The sequence below is a fragment of the Bos javanicus genome, chromosome 8 (genome assembly GCF_032452875.1).
Source record: "Bos javanicus breed banteng chromosome 8, ARS-OSU_banteng_1.0, whole genome shotgun sequence".
Taxonomy (NCBI): domain Eukaryota; kingdom Metazoa; phylum Chordata; class Mammalia; order Artiodactyla; family Bovidae; genus Bos; species Bos javanicus.
In genome coordinates, this window is record NC_083875.1 from 59971864 (window position 1) to 59994819 (window position 22956).

The 22956-nt window shown below is 38.0% G+C and overlaps 1 protein-coding gene across 4 annotated transcripts in view; it reads left to right on the forward strand.

Annotated features, from left to right (window-relative positions):
• The window catches only part of UNC13B (unc-13 homolog B), a 213949-nt gene that overhangs the window by 39613 nt on the left and 151380 nt on the right, over positions 1-22956 (forward strand). For all 4 annotated transcript variants that reach the window (XM_061426824.1, XM_061426825.1, XM_061426826.1 and 1 more), the window contains exons 2-6: positions 3348-3377; positions 6167-6266; positions 13711-13828; positions 14894-15017; positions 20608-20681. In XM_061426824.1, coding sequence (XP_061282808.1) covers positions 3348-3377; positions 6167-6266; positions 13711-13828; positions 14894-15017; positions 20608-20681 — 446 coding nt within the window. The remainder of the gene's footprint in view (positions 1-3347; positions 3378-6166; positions 6267-13710; positions 13829-14893; positions 15018-20607; positions 20682-22956) is intronic.

Here is a 22956-nt window from a genome sequence, read left to right on the forward strand (position 1 = left end):
AGTTGCTCAGTTGTGTCTGACTCTTAGCGACCCCATGGACTGCAGCCTTCCAGGCTTCTCCGTCCATGAGATTTTCCAGGCAAGAGTACTGGAGTGGGGTGCCATTGCCTTCTCCAAGTGTCATATTTTAGATTCCATGTATAAGTGGTATCATATGGTATTTGTCTTTCTCTTTCTGACTTCACTTAGTGTGACAATCTCAAACTCCATCCTTGTTGCTGCATATGGCATTATTTCATTCTTTTTATGGCTGAGTAATATTTCATTGTATGTATTGAACCACATCTTTACCCATCATCTGTTGATGGACATTTAGGGTATTTCCCTGTCTTTGGTATTGTAAATAGTGCTGCTATGAGGATATGAGTGCATGTATCTTTTTTAAAAATTAATTTTTATTGGAGTATAGTCGCCTTACAATGTTGTGTTAATTTCTGTTGTATAGCAAAATAAACCAGCTCTTGCATTTATCTTTTGAATTATAGTTCTTCAAATATATGCCGAGGAGTAGAATTGCAGGATCATATGGCAACTCTGTTTTTAGATTTTTAAGGAACCCCCACACTGTTCTCCATAGTGACTACATCTGTTTACACTCCCACCAACAATGTAGAAGAGTTCCTGTTTCTCTGCACTTCTCCAGCATTTGTTGTTTGTAGACTTTTTAGTGAGGGCCATTCTGATACTTTATTTTAGTTCTGATTTACATTCCTCTCTAATAATTAGTGATGTTGAGCATCTTTTCATGTGCTTGTTGGCCATCTCATTGTCTCCTTTGGAGAAATCTCTCTTTAAAAAGTCTTCGGCCCATTTTTTGATTGTGGTGTTTGTTTTTTGTTATTGAGTTGTATGAACTCTGTATATTTTGGTAATTAAACCCTTGTTGGTCATAAAATTGCAAGTATTTTCTCGCATTCTGTAGGGTGTCTTTTTGTTTATGATTTCTTTTGCTGTACAAAAGCTAATAAGTTTGATTCCATCCCATTTGTTTGTTTTTTGCTTTTACTTCTGTTGCCTTAGGAGACTGACCTAAGAAAACATTGGTATGATTCATGTCAGAGAATGTTTTGCCTGTGTTCTCTTCTAGGAGTTTTATGGTATCAAACTTATATTTAAGTCTTTAAACTACTTTGAGTTTATTTTTGTGTAGAGTGAGGCAGTGTTCTAATGTCATTGATTTACATGCAGCTGTCCAACTTTCCCAACACCAGTTGCCAAAGAAACTCTTTTCTCCATTGTATATTCTTGTCTCCTTTGCCTGTAGGTATGTAGGTTTATTTTCTGGGCTCTCTATTCCACTTATCCACACGTCTGTTTTTGTGGCAATACCACACCGTTTTGATTGTAGCTTTGTAGTATTGTCTGAAGTCTGGGAGGATTATGCCTCCTACATTGTTCTTTTTCTCAGAATTGCTTTGGCAATTCTTCGTCTTTTATAATTCCATATAAATTTTAGGATTATTTGTTCTAGTTCTGTGGAAAAAGCCATGGGTAATTTGATAGGGATTCCATTAAACCTGAAGATTGCTTTAAGGTAGTATGGCCATATTAACAATATTGATTCTTCCAATCCAAGAGCATAAGGTATCTTTCCATTTCTGTAAATCATCTTCAGTTTCCTTTGTAAGTGTTTTATACTTCTCTACCTATAAGCCTTTCCTCTCCTTGGTGAAGTTTACTCTTTTTTTTTTTTTTTTACTTTTTACCTATACAATATTGTATTGGTTTTGCCATATATCAACATGAATCCGCCACAGGTATACACGTGTTCCCCATCCTGAACCCTCCTCCCTCCTCCGTCCCCGTACCATCCCTCTGGGTCATCCCAGTGCACCAGCCCTAAGCATCCAGTATCTTAAGTTTTGTTTTTAAAAAATATTTATTTATTTGGCTGCACTGGGTCTTAGTTTTGGCATATGAACTCTTAATTGCAGCGTATGGGATCTAGTTCATTGACCAGGGATCAAAGCTGGCCCCCTGGCCCCCCTGCATTGGGAGCATGGAGTCTTTAGCCACTGGACCACCAGGGAAGTACCTTAAGTATTTTTTTTTTTTTTGGATGCGATTTTAAAAGGGATTGTGTTTTTACTTTCCCTGTCTGATATTTCATTGTTAGTGAAAAGAAATGCAGCCAGTTTCTGTATGTTAATCTTCTATCCTGGGTTTTTGTGTTGAGCCTTAAGGGTTTTTGATATATAGTATCATGTTATCTGCATATAATGACAGTTTTACCTCTTCTCTTCTAGTTTGGATAGCTTTTATTTGAACAGGAATTCTTTTGATATCTGCTTATTCCCAGAAAAAAGTTACTTTTCACTCTTGTTTAAAACTTGTCCCAGATTTAGCCTATTAGCTCTTATTTTGGCATGAATGGAATGGAGGAGTTCCTATGATGGGTTTTAAATAAAGAATATGAATAATTTAAATCTTAGAAAGTTCATCTGACATGAATTTGGGTGCCTGCCGTAGGAATAATTTAGTTCTCTTGACCTCTTTGTCAGAGGCTGTAAGAGATGTCTTCTTGGCCTTGCCCCATCCCCACTGGCTGGGGTGCTCTAGGTGCTGCGAGGAGACACTCTGCACCCCTGCGAACATGGCACTCCGAGGGGTGCCTGAGCGTGTGGGCCACAGTCGGCACCGAACGCGCCCTGCTCGCCGTGGCCCTGGGGACTTCGAGCAGGCACTGCGCACCAGTCCCACTCAGCTGTTGGGTCTGGAAATTCACAGAATAATAACACGAATGGGTAACAACAGAAAACGGTGTTGTAACAGTGGGAATCAGCAATTTTGCACAGGAGGCTTTGGGAGATGTTTACTGTAGTCTGCCTGAAGTTGGGACAAAATTGACAAACAAGAAGAGTTTGGTGCTTTGAAAAGTGTGAAAGCTGCTAGTGAACTCTATTCTCCTCTATCAGGAGAAGTAACTGAAGTTAATAAAGCTCTAGCAGAAAATCCAGGACTTGTCAACAAATCTTGTTATCAAGATAGTTGGCTGATGAAGATGACATTCAGTAACCCATCAGAACTAGATGAACTAATGAGTGAAGAAGCATATAAGAAATACATAAAATCTATTGAGGAGTGAAAATGGAACCCCTAAATAAACTAGTTTGAAACAAAACAAAAAGATGTTTTCTTGGAGTATAAGATTAGATTGGATGACTTTTAAGGACCCTTCTGGCATTCAAGTTTTGATTAGAAGTCTCAGCTTTTTTTCTCTAATGACTTAGACTTAAAAATCTAGTCCTAACTCTAATCTTGGCACATACTAATTTACTAAAGAAATGCTGGTTAAATAAATTAATTTGCAGGAATTCTTCATGGTGTCCTCTTTTTTTCTCTTGCAGTTAAAAGAGCCAAATTCCAGGGTTCACCAGGTAAGGCCAGCCTTTAATTCTTACGTACTTCTCCCCATACTTGCTATGATTTAAAAACATTCTTTCAAAAAAACGTAAATGTCATTTGATTCATTGGTTAAATTAGTTAAACGCACTAAGTTCATTAAATTAATTAAAAAGTCAGTATGGAAAGATGTTGGTCAAGGGGGTGCAAAGTTATACCAAATGAATAATTTCTGAAAATCTGATGTACAATAATGTGTCTGTGTTTAACAAATATTATATACTTCAAATTGCTAAGAGGGTAGATCTCAAGTGTTCTCAACTCTCACACAAACAGAGGAAATGGTAATTATAAGGTGGTGAGGAATGTGAATATTCTTGATTATGGTGATTATTTCACTTTGTATACATATACAAAATCATTAGATTGTACACCTTAAATATATACAATTTTAAATTGCCAGTTATACCTCAAAAAGTTGAAGAAAAAAAACTATGCTTTTATAAAACATCAAAGAAATCTCTATCAATCTAGTGAAAAGTTAGTCTCTTTACATATTGGCCAACTTAGTTCTACTTCTCAGAAGTAACTGTTTTGAGGTTTTTATACACCTTTTCAGACTTTTTCTGTGTATGTGCATGTATACACTAATGAATCAGCTACACATGTAGCTTTTTTTCCAACAACACATCATAAAAGTTTTTTCTTGTGTACATGTGTGTATATATACATCTGCTTTTTTTCCAACAACACATCATAAAAGTTTTTTCTTGTGTATGTGTGTGTATACATATATCTGGTTCTTTCTTTCAAAATGTTGTACACAGACTGTTATATTTAAAACAGATAACCAACAAGAAACTATTGTAAAAGTACACAGAATGTTGTTGTACCCTAGGTCCCTGATTGAATATTCAGGTCATTTCAATTTTTTTGCCATAAGCAATACATCTTCTTAATGCATTTATTATTGCCTGCTTTTGAAAATGTATCTGTATGCTGGAATCCAAAAGTAGAGAATTGCTGGGCCAAAAGTATGTATTTTAAACAAATTTAGTAGCTGCTGCCAAAGTGTGCCTCTGAAAGGTTTGCTAGCTTTTAATCAGGCCAAAAGTATATGAGTGTTTATTTTCCCAAATCCTTACCAACATTAAATAGCATGAAATTTTTTAATCTTTGCTCATGTGAAGGTGAAAAGGGTATCTCCTTATTTTAATACACATTTTCTTAACTGAATATCAAGTTAGTTACAAAGACTTACTCTGATTACTGCTGGGGCCAGAAGGAGAGTACTGTGGATTATGGGGGAAAAGAACATACTGGGAACCCAAGAAAAATCTGAAAGACCAAACCTGGATGCAACAGAAACTAAAGGAGTTTCTGAGCCTACTGCTCTCTCCAGTGGCTGCAGGTTAGGACTTCTCTTTCTGAAAAGCTTTTTTGCTCTCCTTTCTCTTCAAGCAGGTTTTTTATGCTTACCTGCCTTGCATATACCCCATAATAGCTACTCCAATGGAATTTATGTGCCTCTCCTTTGAGCTTCTTCAATCATTTGTCACTATTTCTCTGTTTTCTCTATTGAAAATATTTTGCGAGGGAATCATATTGGTCTCAGCTTCTGGTTAGCTCATTAATTGACTGGCTGCTTTTGGGTGGCATCTCCTTTTGGTCTGGCCAGCTATATGGTTGAATATGGGGAATGGAGTACAAAATCCTATGCTAGAAAACAGCTCATTGGTATACTGCATTGCTACTACCAAATATGGATGGAAATTCCCTCACGTGGGTGGGCTTGTATCCTCATATACCTTTGATATAACTGTAGTTATAATTATGGGTATAAAATGCCATAGTTTTTTATGATGCTTAAGAGAAAGATTTGCCTTCTAATAGAAGTACATGACAGTGCCCATTTTCTTACACCTCTAACATTGATAGTTGCTTTAAGTGATCTTTGACAATTTGGTGAGTCAAAAATGATAGTCTTTTTTTTTTTTCATTTTATAAAGTTATTATTAACTTATTACATAGAAAAGTGAACTCTCAATTCGGTGTCTCTAATCATGGCTGATACAAAGGAAGTAACAAAATGTGCTGTGTTAGGTCAGATTTCTGAGTTTTGAGATCCAGGCCACCTACCTTTGTTTGGTACTCAATTTATACTCTCAGGTTAGAGAATTTCATTTTCTCTAATCTGTAATAATATTTCTTTTTATGTAAGTTGTGCTCTAGGCCAAGGTGAATAGATTGAGCTTGAAATCCATTTCCTTTATGAGGGTTTTTCCTCTGTGTTTGTCACTGTAAACAACTAGAGGTAACTGTTTCCTCTTCTGCCTTCTTTTAGCACTTTTTCTCTGTGGTACTTACTTCTTTATATGTTAATTTGCATAATGTCTTTTCTGTAAGATCAATTAGATTATTATATTTTCAAACTTCAAGTGGGCTATAAAGTCAACCTATGTGGTTATGATTAATATTTTAATTTAATTAGAATAGAAAATACCAAGGTATCACATCTTGCATTTCATAAAGCTTTCGTTTTTGTTTATATGTGTGTGCATGTGTGTCTGTTGGAAAAGGATAAAGTAGAGTCCTTAAATTTGAAAAACACTATTATAGCTTATGCTTTTGAGAATAGTATGTGTTTTATAATTTTTTTGTACCTCTGTGTTTAAAATGATACTATATTGTAGAATATATAATTTCAGTTTTTTCTTACATGTAATACTATAATTTGGACATTATTTAATTCCAAGGACTTTGTGAGATTGGATAACCATCTGAGCACTAAGTATTATATCTTTGTTTTGCCTTTTTTTCAAAGACAAATTTAACACATATGTGACCCTGAAAGTGCAAAATGTGAAGAGTACAACTGTAGCAGTTCGTGGCGATCAACCTTCCTGGGAACAAGATTTTATGTTGTAAGTACTTTGCAGTAGCAGCATGCCTACAATATTTGATAATATTTCCAAGTTAATCACATTGGATTAAACAAGTAGAGGCTAAAGATTTTGTGTATATATAAGATTTATAAAACATATTAAATATTCAAAAACATTTTAATAGCATGTTAAGTATTCTTTTTTTTATTTTTTTTTTTCATTTAATTTTAGATTTTTTTTTTCTAATTTTATTTTATTTTTAAACTTTACATAATTGTATTAGTTTTGCCAAATATCAAAATGAATCCGCCACAGGTATACATGTGTTCCCTATCCTGAACCAGTGAGGTATGTAGTAGGTACACACACCTACTACAGTAAAGTGATCTGCAGTTTTGTTCCCTCCCAGATTTATAATATATTTTCAGAAATGAATTATGAATTCGAGTAAACTCTCAGTTTATGTGGGTGAAAATATACCTAGTCAGATCTACCTACTAGTCAGAATTAGCTGCAGTACAACATACTTAGTATGATATTAAACCTAACTTAATGTTTTTTCAGTTCTCAGAAGACTCCTTGAAGGAATGTGGTTATGCATGTGAGGCCTGTGTTTGCATTTCTAAGTCACCTGCTTTTTTAAAATACTCTATTTAAACTGCTGTCTTTATTTTTTTTTAATTTATTTTTTAATTGGAGGAAAATTGCTTTACAATCTTTTGTTGGTTCTGGCTGTACAATAACACAAATCAGCCATAATACACACATATCTCCTCCATTTGGAGCCTCCCCGCTTAAGTCACCTGCTTTTGAAGATAAGGACATGTGCTTTTAATCCTTTTTGTTTTATGGAGTAAAATATTTTACCTTCATCTAATTAATAATAAAAATGAGTAAATGTTAGTTGAATTGCTTGCATATGACACAGAATTTAGTATATTATGATTGTGACTTTAAAAACTTGCTATTTCCTTTTTTCCTCTTAAATTTAAGCAATTTTTTTTTCTGATCTAGGAAAGGAAAGTAAAATATAGGCTATCATTTCTGAAAGACTGAGCCAATCACTTAGCTTCTCTGAGTGTCAATTTCCTTATCTATAAAGGTCTACTCTCTCACAAGGTTATACTTATTTTGGGGGAAGGTGGGCACAAGTTGGTCAAAAAGAAAATATATTAAAATTTCTGTGAAATTTGTGATTGAAGTGAAATTGTGAGTTTTATAGTGCATCTGAGACATAGGATGACTCTCTTTATGGGGGAATATTCTAATCCTCTAGGCTTTTAATATGTTGCTGCTTATAGTACCACTTAGGAAACTTTATTATAGTACTTAAAGGTTAAGATTATGAGTGTTTGGGCTAAGACAGTAACAGAAGGATAGATGGAAGATATTAAGGAGGTAGAACCAAGACTTGTCTTGGATGACTGGATAAGTGGCGTGGTACTCAATAGGACAGGACATACTGTATCAGTTACTAACAAGCTTATATTTGAAGTTCTTACAGGACAGGTAGGAAGAACATTACAAAAGATAGAAACTTGAACCTGCTACTCATGGAGGAAGCCTAGGTTGGAGAAATATTTTGGTTAGTTGAAGCCATAGGCGTAGATGAGAAAGCTTAGGGAGAATGTGTAGGGTGAGAAAAGGGCCTAGGGTAGGGCCTGGAGAGCACCAGTATTTAAAGAGGGGACAAAGGGGACTAAGAAGGAGAGAACAGAGAAGAGGAAGGAGAAACAAGATAGTGGTGTCCTGGAAGCTGAAGAACTGGGGCTTCCAGAAAAGCTAGTAGTGTCAGATTTCTTACTGGTTGCCTCTCTTTCAAGATTATAAATCTCATTTATTCCCTCTCTGTTGTATTGACATCAGAGTGAGATCATGTGTTTCTTTCTTCACTCATGCAAAGTCAGCTATAAACAGTGTTTTCAAGTCTCTTCCTTGTTTGCCATACCACAGTTCTGGCTGTGGTATATAAACCTAGCAATCCTTCTTTCTTTTGACTTCCCTATGGCTGTCGTAATCACTAAAATTATAACTGTTCCCAGCATGTGAAACATAACAATCATCTGCAGTCTCTCATCAGCATAGTAGCATTATTCTTGTTTATTTTCCGATTTCCCATAGCACTTCCTCTTTCAGCCCTACTGTGATATGTGTGACTTTTTCTTCTGTCTCCCACCTTGAGATACTGTGTGAATTTTCTCCCCTCTCCTTTACATGGGTTTTATTAGCTATGTTACCCACCTTTCTGCGCCTGTTCCTTACTCCTCCTATCCTGCTCTTCTGTCACTGGCAACTCCATTGCTGGTCACTTGTCTCCCTTTCTCCTTTTCTTTTTTTCTCCCTGATATATTATATGATAGTATCTAATGTTCATTTTGGTGTTTTTCATTTATCTTTAGTATTTATCTTATTTCCAGGAGTAGACTGTTCATTCCTTAAGGGCAAGGAGGGCATCTTCACTTATTATGAATTTGCCTAGCCCAGGATCCTGTATACATATATGTACATACACTGTCAATTGAGTATTGTAGAGAGAAGAAGCTTCCCCACAGCACTGGGGATGAGGCAAAACAGAGCTCTCAGACTTCTCTTAGTTGAGCCATCTGAGCAGATGTAGATAAGAGGCTTCTTATAGAAGATATCTTTGTTTGGGCCTTATTCCCCAGAGTTCCCTGAAGAATAGATTTTCTTTTTCATCTGCTCCAAGTCAAGCTGTAAAGACCTCTGGCTATTTTTTTTTTTAGCTGTTGGCTTGAGATGGGGTTTCCCTGGTGGCTCAGATGGTAAAGAATCTGCCTGCGATGCAGGAGACACGGGTTCGATCCCTGGATCAGGAAGATCCCCTGGAGAAGGGAATGGCTAACCACTCCAATATTCTTGCCTGGGAAATCCCATGGACAGGAGAGCCTGGTGGGCTATAGTCCATGGGGTAGCAAAAAGTCAGACACAACTGAGTGACTGACACCAACTTTTCACACACTTGAGATGCTATTTAGGACTTTCTTTGAGGATATTATATATATCCCTAAGTAATTTTTCTTTTTTATATTCAAAAGATTTGGGATTGTTACATTTATTTTCCAAGGCTGATCAGTTAATTAGGCTGAATGAAATGGTGTGCAAAAGCTACCTTTCCCCAGGGTGAATGCCCTAACATAGTAACTGGGTATAGTCACCTACTTTATGGTTTTGAATAGCTCTCCAGATAGCTTGGAAGTTTCTCAAGAGAGGAACTGGGTCCTGTATTGTGTGTCTTTCCCAAAGTACCAATCCATATGTATTGTATATGCTCAGGGAAATTACATTAAATGAAAAAATTGAACTCAGTTCTTTTCTATTCTGTTGTATTTACATAAAAGGGGCAAATTTTCTCTGCTTTACTTGTCTTCAACATGCTTGATATGAATTTTACAGCTATAATGCCACATCCCAAACTAGTGAATCTAAGAATATGTATCTTAATACTACAACAGGGAAGCCAAGCTCTCTCTCAAGCACAGACTCAAAACTTCATGTGATTAATAGCTGTTGTTTTTCTAAGAATTCCATTGTGCTTTTCCTGCTGGAATTGGCCTTTTCTCATCTTTCTTACATTTCCCTGCAAGTAAATTTGTGCTTCCATAGGAGCTTTCTAGAGAATGTTTTTTAGCGTTAACATAAGGGTTTGCTTGTTTCATCCTAAGTCCATAATTATTTTTGAGTTAGCCCTTCCTAACTGATATTCTTCCATATATGACGCTTGCTTCTGCTTAGTTGTTGTCTGGCTCTTTCTAGTTTCTTTTCAAATATTTTTTCCTAGTTATTATTATAGGAAAATCATTGTGTTTATTATTATCTTGTGATCATTTCATTTATAAGTAACAGTGCCTGCTTTAACTGATAATGACTACTGAGTTCTGCAGGGACTGAGTGGTGTGAACTAGCACACTCTAGCATCCCTCACTTGCCTCACCCCATGTTCCCAACAAGATTAGATGTTCTCAGGGGCCCTTTTACTTTTTCTTCGACTCCCGTTCATATATCTGGTAAAGAAGCCTCGCTTTTTCCTCAAAGATTCCTGTCAGTTCAGTTCAGTTCAGTCACTCAGTCGTATCCGACTCTTTGCGACCCCATGGACTGCAGCAAGCCAGGCCTCCCTGTCCATCACCAACTCCCGGAGTTTACTCAAATTCATATCCATTGAGTCGGTGATGCAATCCAACCATCTCATCCTCTGTTGTCCCCTTCTCCCACCTTCAGTCTTTCTCAGCATCAGGGTCTTTTCCAATGAGTCATTTCTTCATATCAGGTGGCCAAAGTATTGGAGTTTCAGCTTCAGCATCAGTCCTTCCAATGAATATTCAGGACTGATTTCCTTTAGGAGGGACTGGTTGGATCTCCTTGCAGCCCAAAGAACTCTCAAGAGTCTTTTCCATCGTTACAGTTCAAAAGGATCAATTCTTCAGCGCTCAGCTTTCTTTATAGTCCAACTCTCACATCCATACATGACTACTGGAAAAACCATAGCTTTGCCTAGACGGACCTTTTTTGGCAAAGTAATGTCTCTGCTTTTTAATATGCTGTCAAGGTTGGTCATAAATTTTCTACCAAGGAGTAAGCGTCTTTTAATTTCATGGCTGCAGTCACCATCTGCAGTGATTTTGGAGCCCCCAAAATAAAGTCTGTCACTGTTTCCATTGTTTCCCCATCTATGTGCCATGAAGTGATGGGACCAGAGGCCATGATCTTAGTTTTCTGAATGTTGAGTTTTAAGCAAACTTTTCCACTCTGCTCTTTCACTTTCATCATGAGGCTCTTTAGTTTTTCTTCTCTTTCAGCCATAAGAATGGTGTCATCTGCATATCTGAGGTTATTGATATTTCCCCCAGCAATCTTGATTCCAGCTTATGCTTCATCTAGCCCAGCATTTCTCATGATGTACTCTGCATATAAGTTAAATAAGCAGGGTGACAATATGCCACCTTGATGTACTCCTTTCCCTATTTGGAAGCAGTCTGTTGTTCCATGTCCAGTTCTAACTGTTGCTTCCTGACTGTCATACAAATTTCTCAAGAGGCAGGTCAAGTGGTCTGGTATTCCCATCTCTTGAAGAATTTCCCTCAGTTTGTTGTGATCCACACAGTCAAAGGCTTTGGCATAGTCAATAAAGCAGAAACAGATGTTTTTCTGGAACTCTCTTGCTTTTTCGATGATCCAGCGGATGTTGGCAATTTGATCTCTGGTTCCTCTGCCTTTTCTAAATCCAGCTTGGACATCTGGAAGTTCATGGTTCACATGCTGTTGAAGCCTGGCTTGGAGAATTTTGAGTATTACTTTACTAGCATGTGAGATGAGTGCAATTGTGCGGTAGTTTGAGCATTCTTTGGCATTGCCTTTCTTTGGGATTGGAATGAAAACTGACCTTTTCCAGTCCTGTGGCCACTGCTGAGTTTTCCAAATTTGCTGACATATTGAGTGCAGCGCTTTCACAGCATTATCTTTTAGGATTTGAAATAGCTCAACTGGAATGCCATCATGTCCACTAGCTTTGTTTGTAGTGATGCTTCCTCAGGCCCACTTGACTTTGCATTCCAGGATGTCTGGCCCTAGGTGAGTGATCACACCATCGTGATTATCTGGGTCGTGAAGATCTATTTTGTATTTTTTGTTCTTCTGTGTATTCTTGACCCCTCTTCTTAATATCTTCTGCTTCTGTTAGGTCCCTACCATTTCTGTCCTTTATTGTGCCCATCTTTGCATGAAATGTTCTGTTGGTATCTCTGATTTTCTTGAAGAGATCTCTGGTCTTTCCCATTCTATTGTTTTCCTCTATTTCTTTGCACTGATTGCTGAGGAAAGGCTTTCTTATCTCTCCTTGCTATTCTTTGGAACTCTGTGTTCAAATGGGTATTTGCTTTTTGCTTCTCTTCTTTTCACGGCTATTTGTAGGGCCTCCTCAGACAGCCATTTTGCTTTTTTGCATTTCTTTTTCTTGGGGATGGTCTTGATCCCTGTCTCTTGTACAATGTCACGAACCTCCATCCGTAGTTCATCAGGCACTCTGTCTATCAGATCTAATCCCTTGAATCTATTTCTCACTTCTACTGTATAATCGTAAGGGATTTGATTTAGGTCATACCTGAATGGTCTAGTGGTTTTCCCTACTTTCTTCAATTTAAGTCTGAGTTTGGCAATAAAAAGTTCATGATCTGAGCCACAGTCAGCTCCCGGTCTTGTTTTTGCTGACTTTATAGAGCTTCTCCATCTTTGGTTGCAAAGAATATAATCAATCTGATTTTGATATTGACCATCTGGTGATCTCCATGTGTAGAGTCTTCTCTTGTGTTGTTGAAAGAGGGTGTTTGCTGTGACCAGTGTGTACTCTTGGCAAAACTCTGTTAGCCTTTGCCCTGCTTCATTCTGTACTCCAAGGCCAAATTTGCCTGTTACTCCAGCTGTTTCTTGACTTCTTACTTTTGCATTCCAGTCCCCTATAATGAAAAGGACATCTTTTTTGGGTGTTAGTTCTAGAAGGTCTTGTAGGTCTTCATAGAACCATTCAACTTCAGCTTCTTCAGAATTACTGGTCAGGTCACAGACTTGGATTACTGTGATATTGAATGGTTTTCCTTGGAAACAAACAGAGATCATTCTGTTATTTTTGAGATTACATCCAAGTCCTGCATTTCAGACTTTTTTGTTGACTATGATGGCCACTCCATTTCTTCTAAGGGATTCTTGCCCACAGTAGTAGATATAATGGTCATGAGTTAAATTCACCTATTCCAGTCCATTTTAGTTTGCTGATTCCTAAAGTGTTGATGTTCATTCTTGACACTTCCTGTTTGACCACTTCCAGTTTGCCTTGTTCATGGACCTAACATTCTAGGTTCCTTATTGTAAAGAGCAATATCCAGGTTCATCGGGCTTTGCTTCTATCACCAGTCACATCCACAACTGGGTGTGGTTTTTGGTTTGGATCCATCTCTTCATTCTTTCTGGAGTTATTTCTTTACTGATCTCCAGTAGCATATTGGGCACCTACCAACTGGGCGAGTCCATCTTTCAGTGTCCAGTCTTTTTGCCTTTTCATACTGTTCATGAGGTTCTCAAGGCAAGAATACTGAAGTGGTTTGCCATTCCCTTCTCCAGTGGACCACATTTTGTCCACAGGTATAACTTGGGGGCAGTGCTAGTATTATAGTAAAACATATGAAATTATTGCTTAAGTTCAGAGACTGTATGCAGACACTGCTGGCAGTAATGCTCTCATTCTTCTTGTGAAACTGTGTTAGTCTACCCATGATTGTAGCTCCAAGGGAGAAGAGACAGATTGACAGAGGAAACTTTCTGTGCATACCTACGTATGTGTCCAGGGACATAGAGAGTGGTTGAAACATCTGGGACATTTTGATTTTTTCCTGATGAGGTTTAGCAGAACAGATATCACTATTTCTTTTATATTACCTGGTTTTCTAAAAAAGGGCTTTCTCCTTTCCTTTAGTGAGATTAGTCGCCTGGACCTGGGTCTCAGTGTGGAAGTATGGAACAAAGGACTGATCTGGGACACCATGGTGGGGACTGTGTGGATTGCACTGAAGACGATTCGTCAGTCGGATGAGGTCAGTCAGTGCATTGCCCCTTTGGAGGTATGGCTCTAGCCCTTGCTTCTCCTCACCGTAGCTCCATTCAGCTAATGTTCATCCATATATTTCAGATTTTTCTGTCCCGTTTCTAACCAGAGGACATAATACCTGCTAATTCCTAATGTCACCCAGAGGTACAGGAGATTTTATTTAAGTCTGGCCTTCCCTCTGCCCTGTGACTGAACTCAGGGATGCCAGAGTACCTTTTTAGCCTTGTCAGGTAGTTCGCCCCTCTGTGTACTCTGTGCATGGTGGTGGGGATGTGTGTGGGATCGGCAGGGTGAAGGAGGGGAGTGCAAGGGAAGGGGAAAAGGAGAGAGAGAGTGTGTGTGTGTTTATGTGAGAGTGAGAGAGCGAGAGATTGGTCAAATCTAGGAAAACTGTGGCTTCTGAATTTCCTCGAAGACACTGTTCTAAGAGTCCCATCAAACTTTGTTAGCCAGCTCTTTGAGTCACCGATCCTAGGGACCTGATTTCAGTCTTCCTTCTTCTACTTATAGCCCTAATAGAGTTAAAGGAACTACAAGTTTGGCAATTGGTATTCACACTTGACTTCATACAGTGTTTTCAACACTGAATTTCTGCCGTACTTTACCAGATGAGAATGTAACTCAGTATCATTTCCTACGTCACTAACTTCGAATATTTTCACTGTGGCCCCAGTTCAGGTCAGCTTAACTAGTGATGTTACTGGCTCTTTAGCAATTAGAAGTAGTGATGCATTAAGTGATATAGTCATTAAGAATAGTACACATTAAATATTGATCCATGGGGATGCCTTGTTTTTGAGTTTAGTGCTCTGGAAATTCTATCCTTGGTGGGCTGGCAGAAAGCTGAGTACAGTGAAAACTGCCTTCCCACCAGAGAGGGGGGACAGAAGCAGAGGCAGGGTGGTGAGACTCTGGTGTGTTTGCCTCATTAGGATATGTGAGTGGCTCTCAGAAGCTCTCTGACAGGGAAAATGAGAGGAAAACACTTGGGCCTTTAAATGAGAGGGAGTTCTGAAAGAGTGAAGTTTAATCTTAGATCTCTGTTTTCTAGGAAGGGCCTGGGGAATGGTCCACGTTGGAGGCAGAGACATTAATGAAAGATGATGAAATCTGTGGAACTAAAAACCCAACTCCCCATAAAATTTTGCTTGATACAAGATTTGAGTTGCCTTTTGGTGAGTCTGATTTTAAAAACCATTTAATGCTTTTTACATTTAATGCTGTTTGAAGTTGTTTCTAGTTGTTTTATTGCTGTGTCTTTTGTCAGCCCTTCTCCCTTCAGGGCATTCTGTTTTCCGTTCTCTTCCCTCTAACACCGAGCTTGGGTATGTGCAAAGTAAAGTCTAGAATGGTGCTCATTAAAGAGTCCACTCTAAAAGCATTCTTTTCAAGTCATTTAGTTTCTTATTAACCATTTCTTATGATGACTTATGAAATACTTGTCAGATAATGTCAGTGACTTATTCTTTTGATAATATTTTCACATTTATTGTCTTGAAGTTAATATATACCCTATGATTTGTCAATTTAAACATTTAAGTAGTACTAATAGAATAGTAATTTAAAAAAATCACACAAAAATACATATTCATTGTAAAAATTTAGATAGTATGGGAATGTATATGGATAGAAAGTTAAGTCTCTCTTCCTGCTTCCTTTGACCTCTTTTGCATTCCCCAGAAATAAATTTCTTGTGTCTTGGTCTAGGCACAAGAAATTTCTTCTCTAGAAATTTCTTTTTACAAATTTCGGTCATACTTTATGTACTATTTATGGTGATAGTGTTGTATAAAGCATATTATCTTGGACATCATTTCATGTTCTACTTATCTATCTTGCTGATCTCAATAGTTTCTTTATATCATAAATTAAGCAGTCCTTTTTCTTTTGCAATCATTTACTGATTGACATGTAGGTTGTTTCCAGTTTTTTTTTTTTAATATATATGCTGCTATAATGAACAGCTTTATCTGTACCCATTTATGAGTCTAAGAGAAATTCCTTAGAGTAGAATTTAAGGAATAGATAAAAAGATATGTTCATTGTTACTTTTCATAGTACTGCCAAGTTGCTTGTGTTAAAAAAAAAAAAAGGATTGTGCCAGTTTATATTCCTACCAACTATGTCTCAAGTGTCTTTTTTCTGCACATCTTTGCCAACATTTTGTAACTTCCCAATTTTTAAACATTGGTATCTTGTTTAATTTAATTTTAACTTTTTTCAGTTTTAATTTTGACTGTTTACTTATATTCATGTATACTCTTGTTGTTGCAGATATCAATCTGTTTTTATCTTGTACCTTCTGATGATTTGAGCAAAAATGGCATGATTTTCCAGTAAGCTCAGAAATAATAAACTCAGAACAACTATTACTTTACAAAAAACAGAAAGGAAGACTTTCTTGCGTATCTGTAGGCCTAGTTTCAGGTGAAGAGAAAAATAGTTGGAGTTCTTGCTTATAGCTTAGTTGCTTGTATTCTTAGTGATGTGTTCTTAGCTGTACCTAGTCTGGAATGAAGTTTGTCTTGTTGAATTTGGAGCAGGGTGGGTGGGGAAGGATCTTGGTTCAACTACACCACTTAAAGTTGTAGTTGATTTTCTTGAATATATGTTTCTTCTTCTGTTTGCTCTTAGGACCATTTCTAGAGACTTTCAGTTCAGTTCAGTTGCTCAGTCGTGTCTGACTTTTTGTGACCCCATGGACTGCAGCATGCCAGGCCTCCCTGTCCTCCAGCTTTTTCACTCTCCTCTTTAACTTTCATCAAGAGGCTCTTTAGTTCCTCTTCACTTTCTGCCATAAGGGTGGTATCATCTGTATATCTGAGGTTATTGATATTTCTCCCTTCACTTGATTTCAGCTTGTGCTTTATCCAGTCCACATTTTGCATGATGTACTCTGCATATAAGTTAAATAAGCAGGGTGACAATGACATACTCCTTTCCCAATTTGGAACCAGTCCATTATTCCATGTCCAGTTCTAACTGTTGCTTCTTGACCTACATACAGATTTCTCAGGAAGCAAGTAAAGTATTCCCATCTCTTGAAGAATTTTCCACAGTTTGTTGTGATCCACACAGTCAAAGGCTTTAGTGTCATCAATGAAGCAGATGTGTTTCTGGAATTCTCTTGCTTTTTCTATGATTCACCAGATGTTCTCAATTTGATTCCTGGTTCCTCTGCCTTTTCTAAATCCAGCTTGAAGATATGAAAGTTCTCAGTTCACATACTGTGAAGCCTATCTTCAAGAATTTTGAGCATTACTTTGCTAGCATGTACTGCTGCTGCTGCTAAGTTGCTCAGTCGTATCCGACTCTGTGCGATCGCCATAGATGGCAGCCCACGAGGCTCCCCCATCCCTGGAATTCTCCAGGCAAGAACACTGGAGTGGGTTGCCACTTCCTTCTCCAATGCATGAAAGTGAAAAGTGAAAGTGAAGTCGCTCAGTCGTGTCCGACTCTTAGTGACCCCATGGACTGCAGCCCACCAGGCTCCTCTGTCCATGGGATTTTCCAGGCAAGAGTGCTGGAGTGGGGTGCCATGCTAGCATGTGAGATGAGTGCAATTGTGTGGTAGTTTGAACATTCTTTGGCATTGCCTTTCTTTGGGATTGGAATGAAAACTGACCTTTTCCAGTCCTGTGGCCACTCTTATGTTTTCCAAATATGCTGGCATATTGAGTGTAGCACTTTCACAGCATCGTCTTTTAGGACTTGAAATAGCTCAGCTGGAATTCCATCGCCTCCAGTAGCTTTGTTTCTAATAATGCTATCTAAGGCCCACTTGACTTCACACTTCAGGATGTCTGTTCTAGGTGAGTGATCACACCATCGTGGTTATCTGGGTCATTAAGATCTTTTTTTTGTATAGTTCTTTTGTGTATTCCTGACTTCCCTGGTGGCTCAGATGGTAAAGCATCTGCCTACAGTGCGGGAGGCCCGGGTTCAATCCTTGGGTCGGGAAGATCCCCTGGAAAAGGAAATGGCAACCCACTCCAGTATTCTTGCCTGGAAAATCCCATGGACGGAAGAGCCTGGTAGGCTACAGTCCACGGGGTCGCAAAGAGTCAGACACGACTGAGCGACTTTCTTTCTGTGTATTCTTGCCACCTCTTCTTAATATCTTCTACTTCTAGAGACTTTAAATGGTATTTTTAAAAAGTATGTTCAGTTCCTCTAGGAAATAGATCTGTGGAGCTCCTCACACTGTCATGCTAGAAATCGGTCAGTCCACTTCTCATTGCATTTTAAGCAAGCATTCCTCTTTCAAAACTGCATCATTATATTGTGTCATAGGGAGAAATATACATTTCTTTCTAGATTTTGTTTCATGAGAGCACTTGGATGGTTTATTTTGGTATCTATAGTATTTGCTTGGCACATAATAGGTGCCTAATAAATTGTTTTGAATAAACATTAAGGTAGAATCTCAGATAAGTGTCTTTGTGAGTTAATGTAAGTGTGCTAATAAGGATTTGTCTCTATGATAACCATGTTTGGGATATAATTTTTAAAAACTTTAAGGGTCCTTCTTAAGGAAGAATTTGGCTTGTAGCATGCCATATTTCAGCAAAGGAATTTTCCTTTGGATAATTCAGAAACCTATGAAATATTCTATTAAATTTTATACCATCATCTTTTAAACATGCTTTTAATTTTTAAAATCATGTTGTAAGTTCAGAAAATACAGGTGTACAAAAAGACAAAGATTTCTTACAATCTCATTTACTAGATATTTTTTTTACATATTATGTTTTTTCAATATACATATACAGTTTTTCCTATAAAATGGCATTGTATATTATTTTGAGCTGTTTTATATACTAATTACATAATTATAATATTAATATTATATAAAATGTGTTTCAGTGGTTCATTTGCTTTTAGTGTATGAATGCACAATAATAGTAAAAATAGCATTTGTTGATCAGTAACTGTGTGCCTGTGGGTGTATCCTAAGCATTTACATATGTTATCTCATTTAATCTTCACTTTAGTCTTTTGAGGTAGACGCAACTATTAGTTCCATTTTAGAGATGAGGAAACAGGCACAAAGTATTTAAATCTTTTGCCCGAGATCATTTGGGTAGTTAAGTGGTAAAGTTAATTTTGAGATGATTTGGCTCCAGAGCCTGGGCTTTTAATTTAAACTAATATATATTTAACCACTCCTCTTGTTGGGTACTTTGATTGTTCTAAGTTTGTACTGTTAAATAGTACTTCAATAACCATCCTTGTAGCTCTGTATTTTTTCTTCTTAAAACTATTTTGAGCAGTGAGGCAGTAATACATGCACCATGGTTTAAAAACTACCCAGTAAAAATTAGGTCTCCCTCACAAATCAGTTACCTTTCTTCGTTATAGGCTACCACAGTTAATACTTGTGGATCTTTCCAGGCTCAGTCTTTGAATCTATAAGCATATATTTAAATCCCATCTCCTTTTGAAAACACATATAGTACATATTCTAACACATCCGCTGTCCTTTGCTGTTTTCTACTTAAGAGTGTATGTATCTTGGTGAATTGTTCTACATCAGAACATTGTTCTACATTGTTCTACATCAGAACCTGCAGCACAGCAGCTCTGCCTCCCTTCTCACTTCCTTTTAACACATGCAGAGTACACTATTTTATGGATGGGGAGTGCTGAACAAATTAGGTAGTAAATTACTCGAAGGTTTTATTGTAAGACTTTGAAATAGTGTCACCAATTGCTGAAGAGTAAGTAGTTTGAGGGGAAGGAGGTGAAATTTTGCCTAGGAAGGACAAAGGAGAAAGGGCTGTATTTGATTTCTTCTTGTGGACTGCTAGAAAGTGTACCTGTTTAAATGTCACCAAAGCTGACCTGATCCATATTTTGTCTCAGACTGGTTTCTCTTTTGTGCTGAATATATGGATATTTGATGTTTTTAAAAGATGTTTCATTTTTTGGAAGTTGTTATATTCAATCTTAAATATATAGAAAAAGGCTATGTATTTCATTTTTATTTGCTCTTTTCTTTTGTTGTGGTAGAATACACATAACATAAAATTAAGTATCTCAGCCATTTAAAATATACAGTTCAGCCGTGTGAATACATTCATAACGTTGTGCAGCTGTCACCACTATTCATAGCCATAGCTCTTTTCATCTTGCAAAACTAGAGCCTCTCTACCCATTAAACAATACCTCCCCATTCTCCTCTGCCCCTAGCTCCTGGCAACTGCCATTCTTCTTTCTGTCTCTGATTTTGACTACTCTAAGTACCTTGTATAAGTATTCTCATACAGCATTTGGCTTTTTTGTGTATAACTGGTTTATTTCACTTAGCCTAGTATCCTCAAGGTTTACCTATGTTGTAGCATATATCAGAATTTCCTTCCTTTTTAAGACTGAATAATATTTCCTAGTCTGTGTATATCACATTTTGCTTATCCTTTCATTGATGGATACTTGGGTTGCTTCCACATTTTAACTATTGTGAATAATGTTGCTATGAACATTTATATTTCTGCCAAAAAACTGGGATTTTTAGTAGTGACTATGTTGAATCTATAATTGCTCTGGGACTTATTGACATCTGCATGATTTTAAGTCTTCTGATCCGATGGGAATAATGATATATTATTTTAGTTTTTGTAAAGATTCAAGATAATGTTCATGGCAAGAACATGTAAAATTAGTCCATCACTACCACCCTTCTAACTTAGGTCATTTAATTAAGTATTATCTACCTGTGATTAAATTATTAACCCAGTAATGTGGCTTCTTCTTTTTTTGTGATAGATATCCCAGAAGAGGAAGCTAGATATTGGACCTACAGATTGGAGCAAATGAATGCCTTGGGACCTGACAATGAGGTAGGACCTGTTTTTACAATGTGAAAGTGAAAGTCGCTCAGTCGTGTCCGACTCTTTGTGACCCCATGGACTCTACAGTCCACAGAATTCTCCAGGCCAGAATACCAGAGTGGGTAGCCTATCCCTTCTCCAGCGGATCTTCCCGACCCAGCAATCGAACCAGGGTCTCCTGCATTGCAGGCAGATTCTTTACCAGCTGAGCCACCAGGGAAGCCCAAGAATACTGGAGTGGGTAGCCTTTCCCTTCTCTAGGGCATCTTCCCGACCTAGCAATCAAACCAGAGTCTCCTGCATTACAGATGGATTCCTTACCAGCTGAGCCACCAGGGAAACTTACAACGTGAAGAGTGTCTGTATAGGACACTTTAAGGGAGTGATTCAGGAACATGCTAAAGAATGAAAGAATTTAAACTGTATTAAAGAAAAAAAGGTAGCTAGAAGATTGCCTGTTATTGGAAAGATCTATCCATTTTTTCTTTTCTTCCTACTGCCCCCCAGAAGTGGCTGAATTGGCACTAGTCTGACTTTAGACTGTTGGGGAGCAACTTTATACTAGGGAATCTGTCTTCTTGCAACAGAGATGGGCAGAAGGCTTTTTTCCACCTCATTCCCAGATTTTTGGATATGTATCCTTATTTATGTGCTGTTGTTTAGACTACTGCATTGCTTAGTTCCTAACTTATTTCCAGAGATGAGGTTGGTGCACAGAATAGAACACAGTCAGCTCAGTTTGGGCCATTAGGAATGGGGAATGTTTTTGTTGGTGGTAGTAGAGGGAAAAGGTAAGTTTTTTACTTAGGACATGCTGGGCTATTAGAGCATTTGTCTGATTAGACAGAGGTAGAATTTGGAGTTGTTGTTGTTGAGTCTCTAAGTCAATTCCAACTCTGAGACCCCATGCATTGTAGTATGCCAGGCTTCTCTGTCCTTCACCATCTCCCGGAGCCTGCTCAAACTCATGTCCATTGAGTCAGTGATGCCATGCAACTATCTCATCCTCTGTTGCCCCCTTCTCCTCCTGCCTTCGATCTTTACCAGCATCAGGGTCTTTTCCAATGAGTCAGTTCTTCACATCAGGTGGCCAAAGTATTGGCACTTCAGCTTCAGCACCAGTCCTTCCAATGAATATTCAGGGTTGATTTCCTTTAGAATTTGGAGTGCGAGGGTATATTTTTGTGGAAATGACTGGTAAGCAACCTCCTGACAGAATCTGAAGCTCAAGGTTGGATGAGGTCAGGCATAGAATTTGGATTTATTAACATATTTGTAGCAATTGAAGTCATAAGAATAGAAGCACAGACTCAGGTAAAGTAGGTAGAAAGAGTATTGAAGAATAGAGACAAAACTTTGGGAAACATCAAAGATAGAATCTTGAGAAACAAAGAAGTCTGAGGAAGAGCTGCCTAAAAGAGAGTGCGTGCTAAGTCACTTCAGTAGTCTGACACTTTGCGACTCTATGGACCACGGCCCACCAGGCTCCTCTGTCCAAGGGATTTTCCAGGCAAGAGTACTGGAGTGAGATGCCATGCCTCCTCTGGAGAACCAGAAAAGGTTTTCAGAACAAAGAAAAAGAGTTTTAAGGCAGAAATTCTTGACAGTGTGAAGTGATTTGATGAGTATGTTGGTTTCCCAGGGCTGCCAAAACAAAGTAACACATACTGGGTGACTTACAATGACAGAAATATATTCTCTCATGCAGTTCTGGAGGCTGAAATTCTGACATCAGTTTTGGTGGGATCAATTTCTTCTGGAGGCTTTGGGAAGAAGCTGTTCCATGCTTCTCTTCTAGTTTCTGGTGCTTCCCAGCAGCCTTTGCTGTTCCTTTGCTTGTCAGACACATTATTTCAGTCTCTGTCTCCATTTTTACATGCCTTCCTGTTGTTGTCTGCCTGGCCTCACAAAATGTTCTCTCTTTTTGTGTCTATATTCAAATTTCCTTTCATTTTTTGGGGATACCAGTCATTGGATTAACTCGATTACATCTGCAGGGAATCTATTTCCAAATAAGGTTGCATTTGTAAGTACTGAGGCTTAGGAGTTCACAACATATCTTTCTTTCTTTTTTAAAAATATTTATTTGATTGTGCCAAGTCTTAGTTGCTACATGTGGGATCTAGTTCCCTGACCAGGGATCGAACTCAGGGCCCTGCTGGGAGTGTGGAGTCTTAGCCACTGGACCACCAGGGACGTCCCCACAACATACCTTTTTGAAGGACACAATTCAACTCACAATGAGTTAACTCAAAGATGAAGAAGTGGGACAAGTATGAACTAC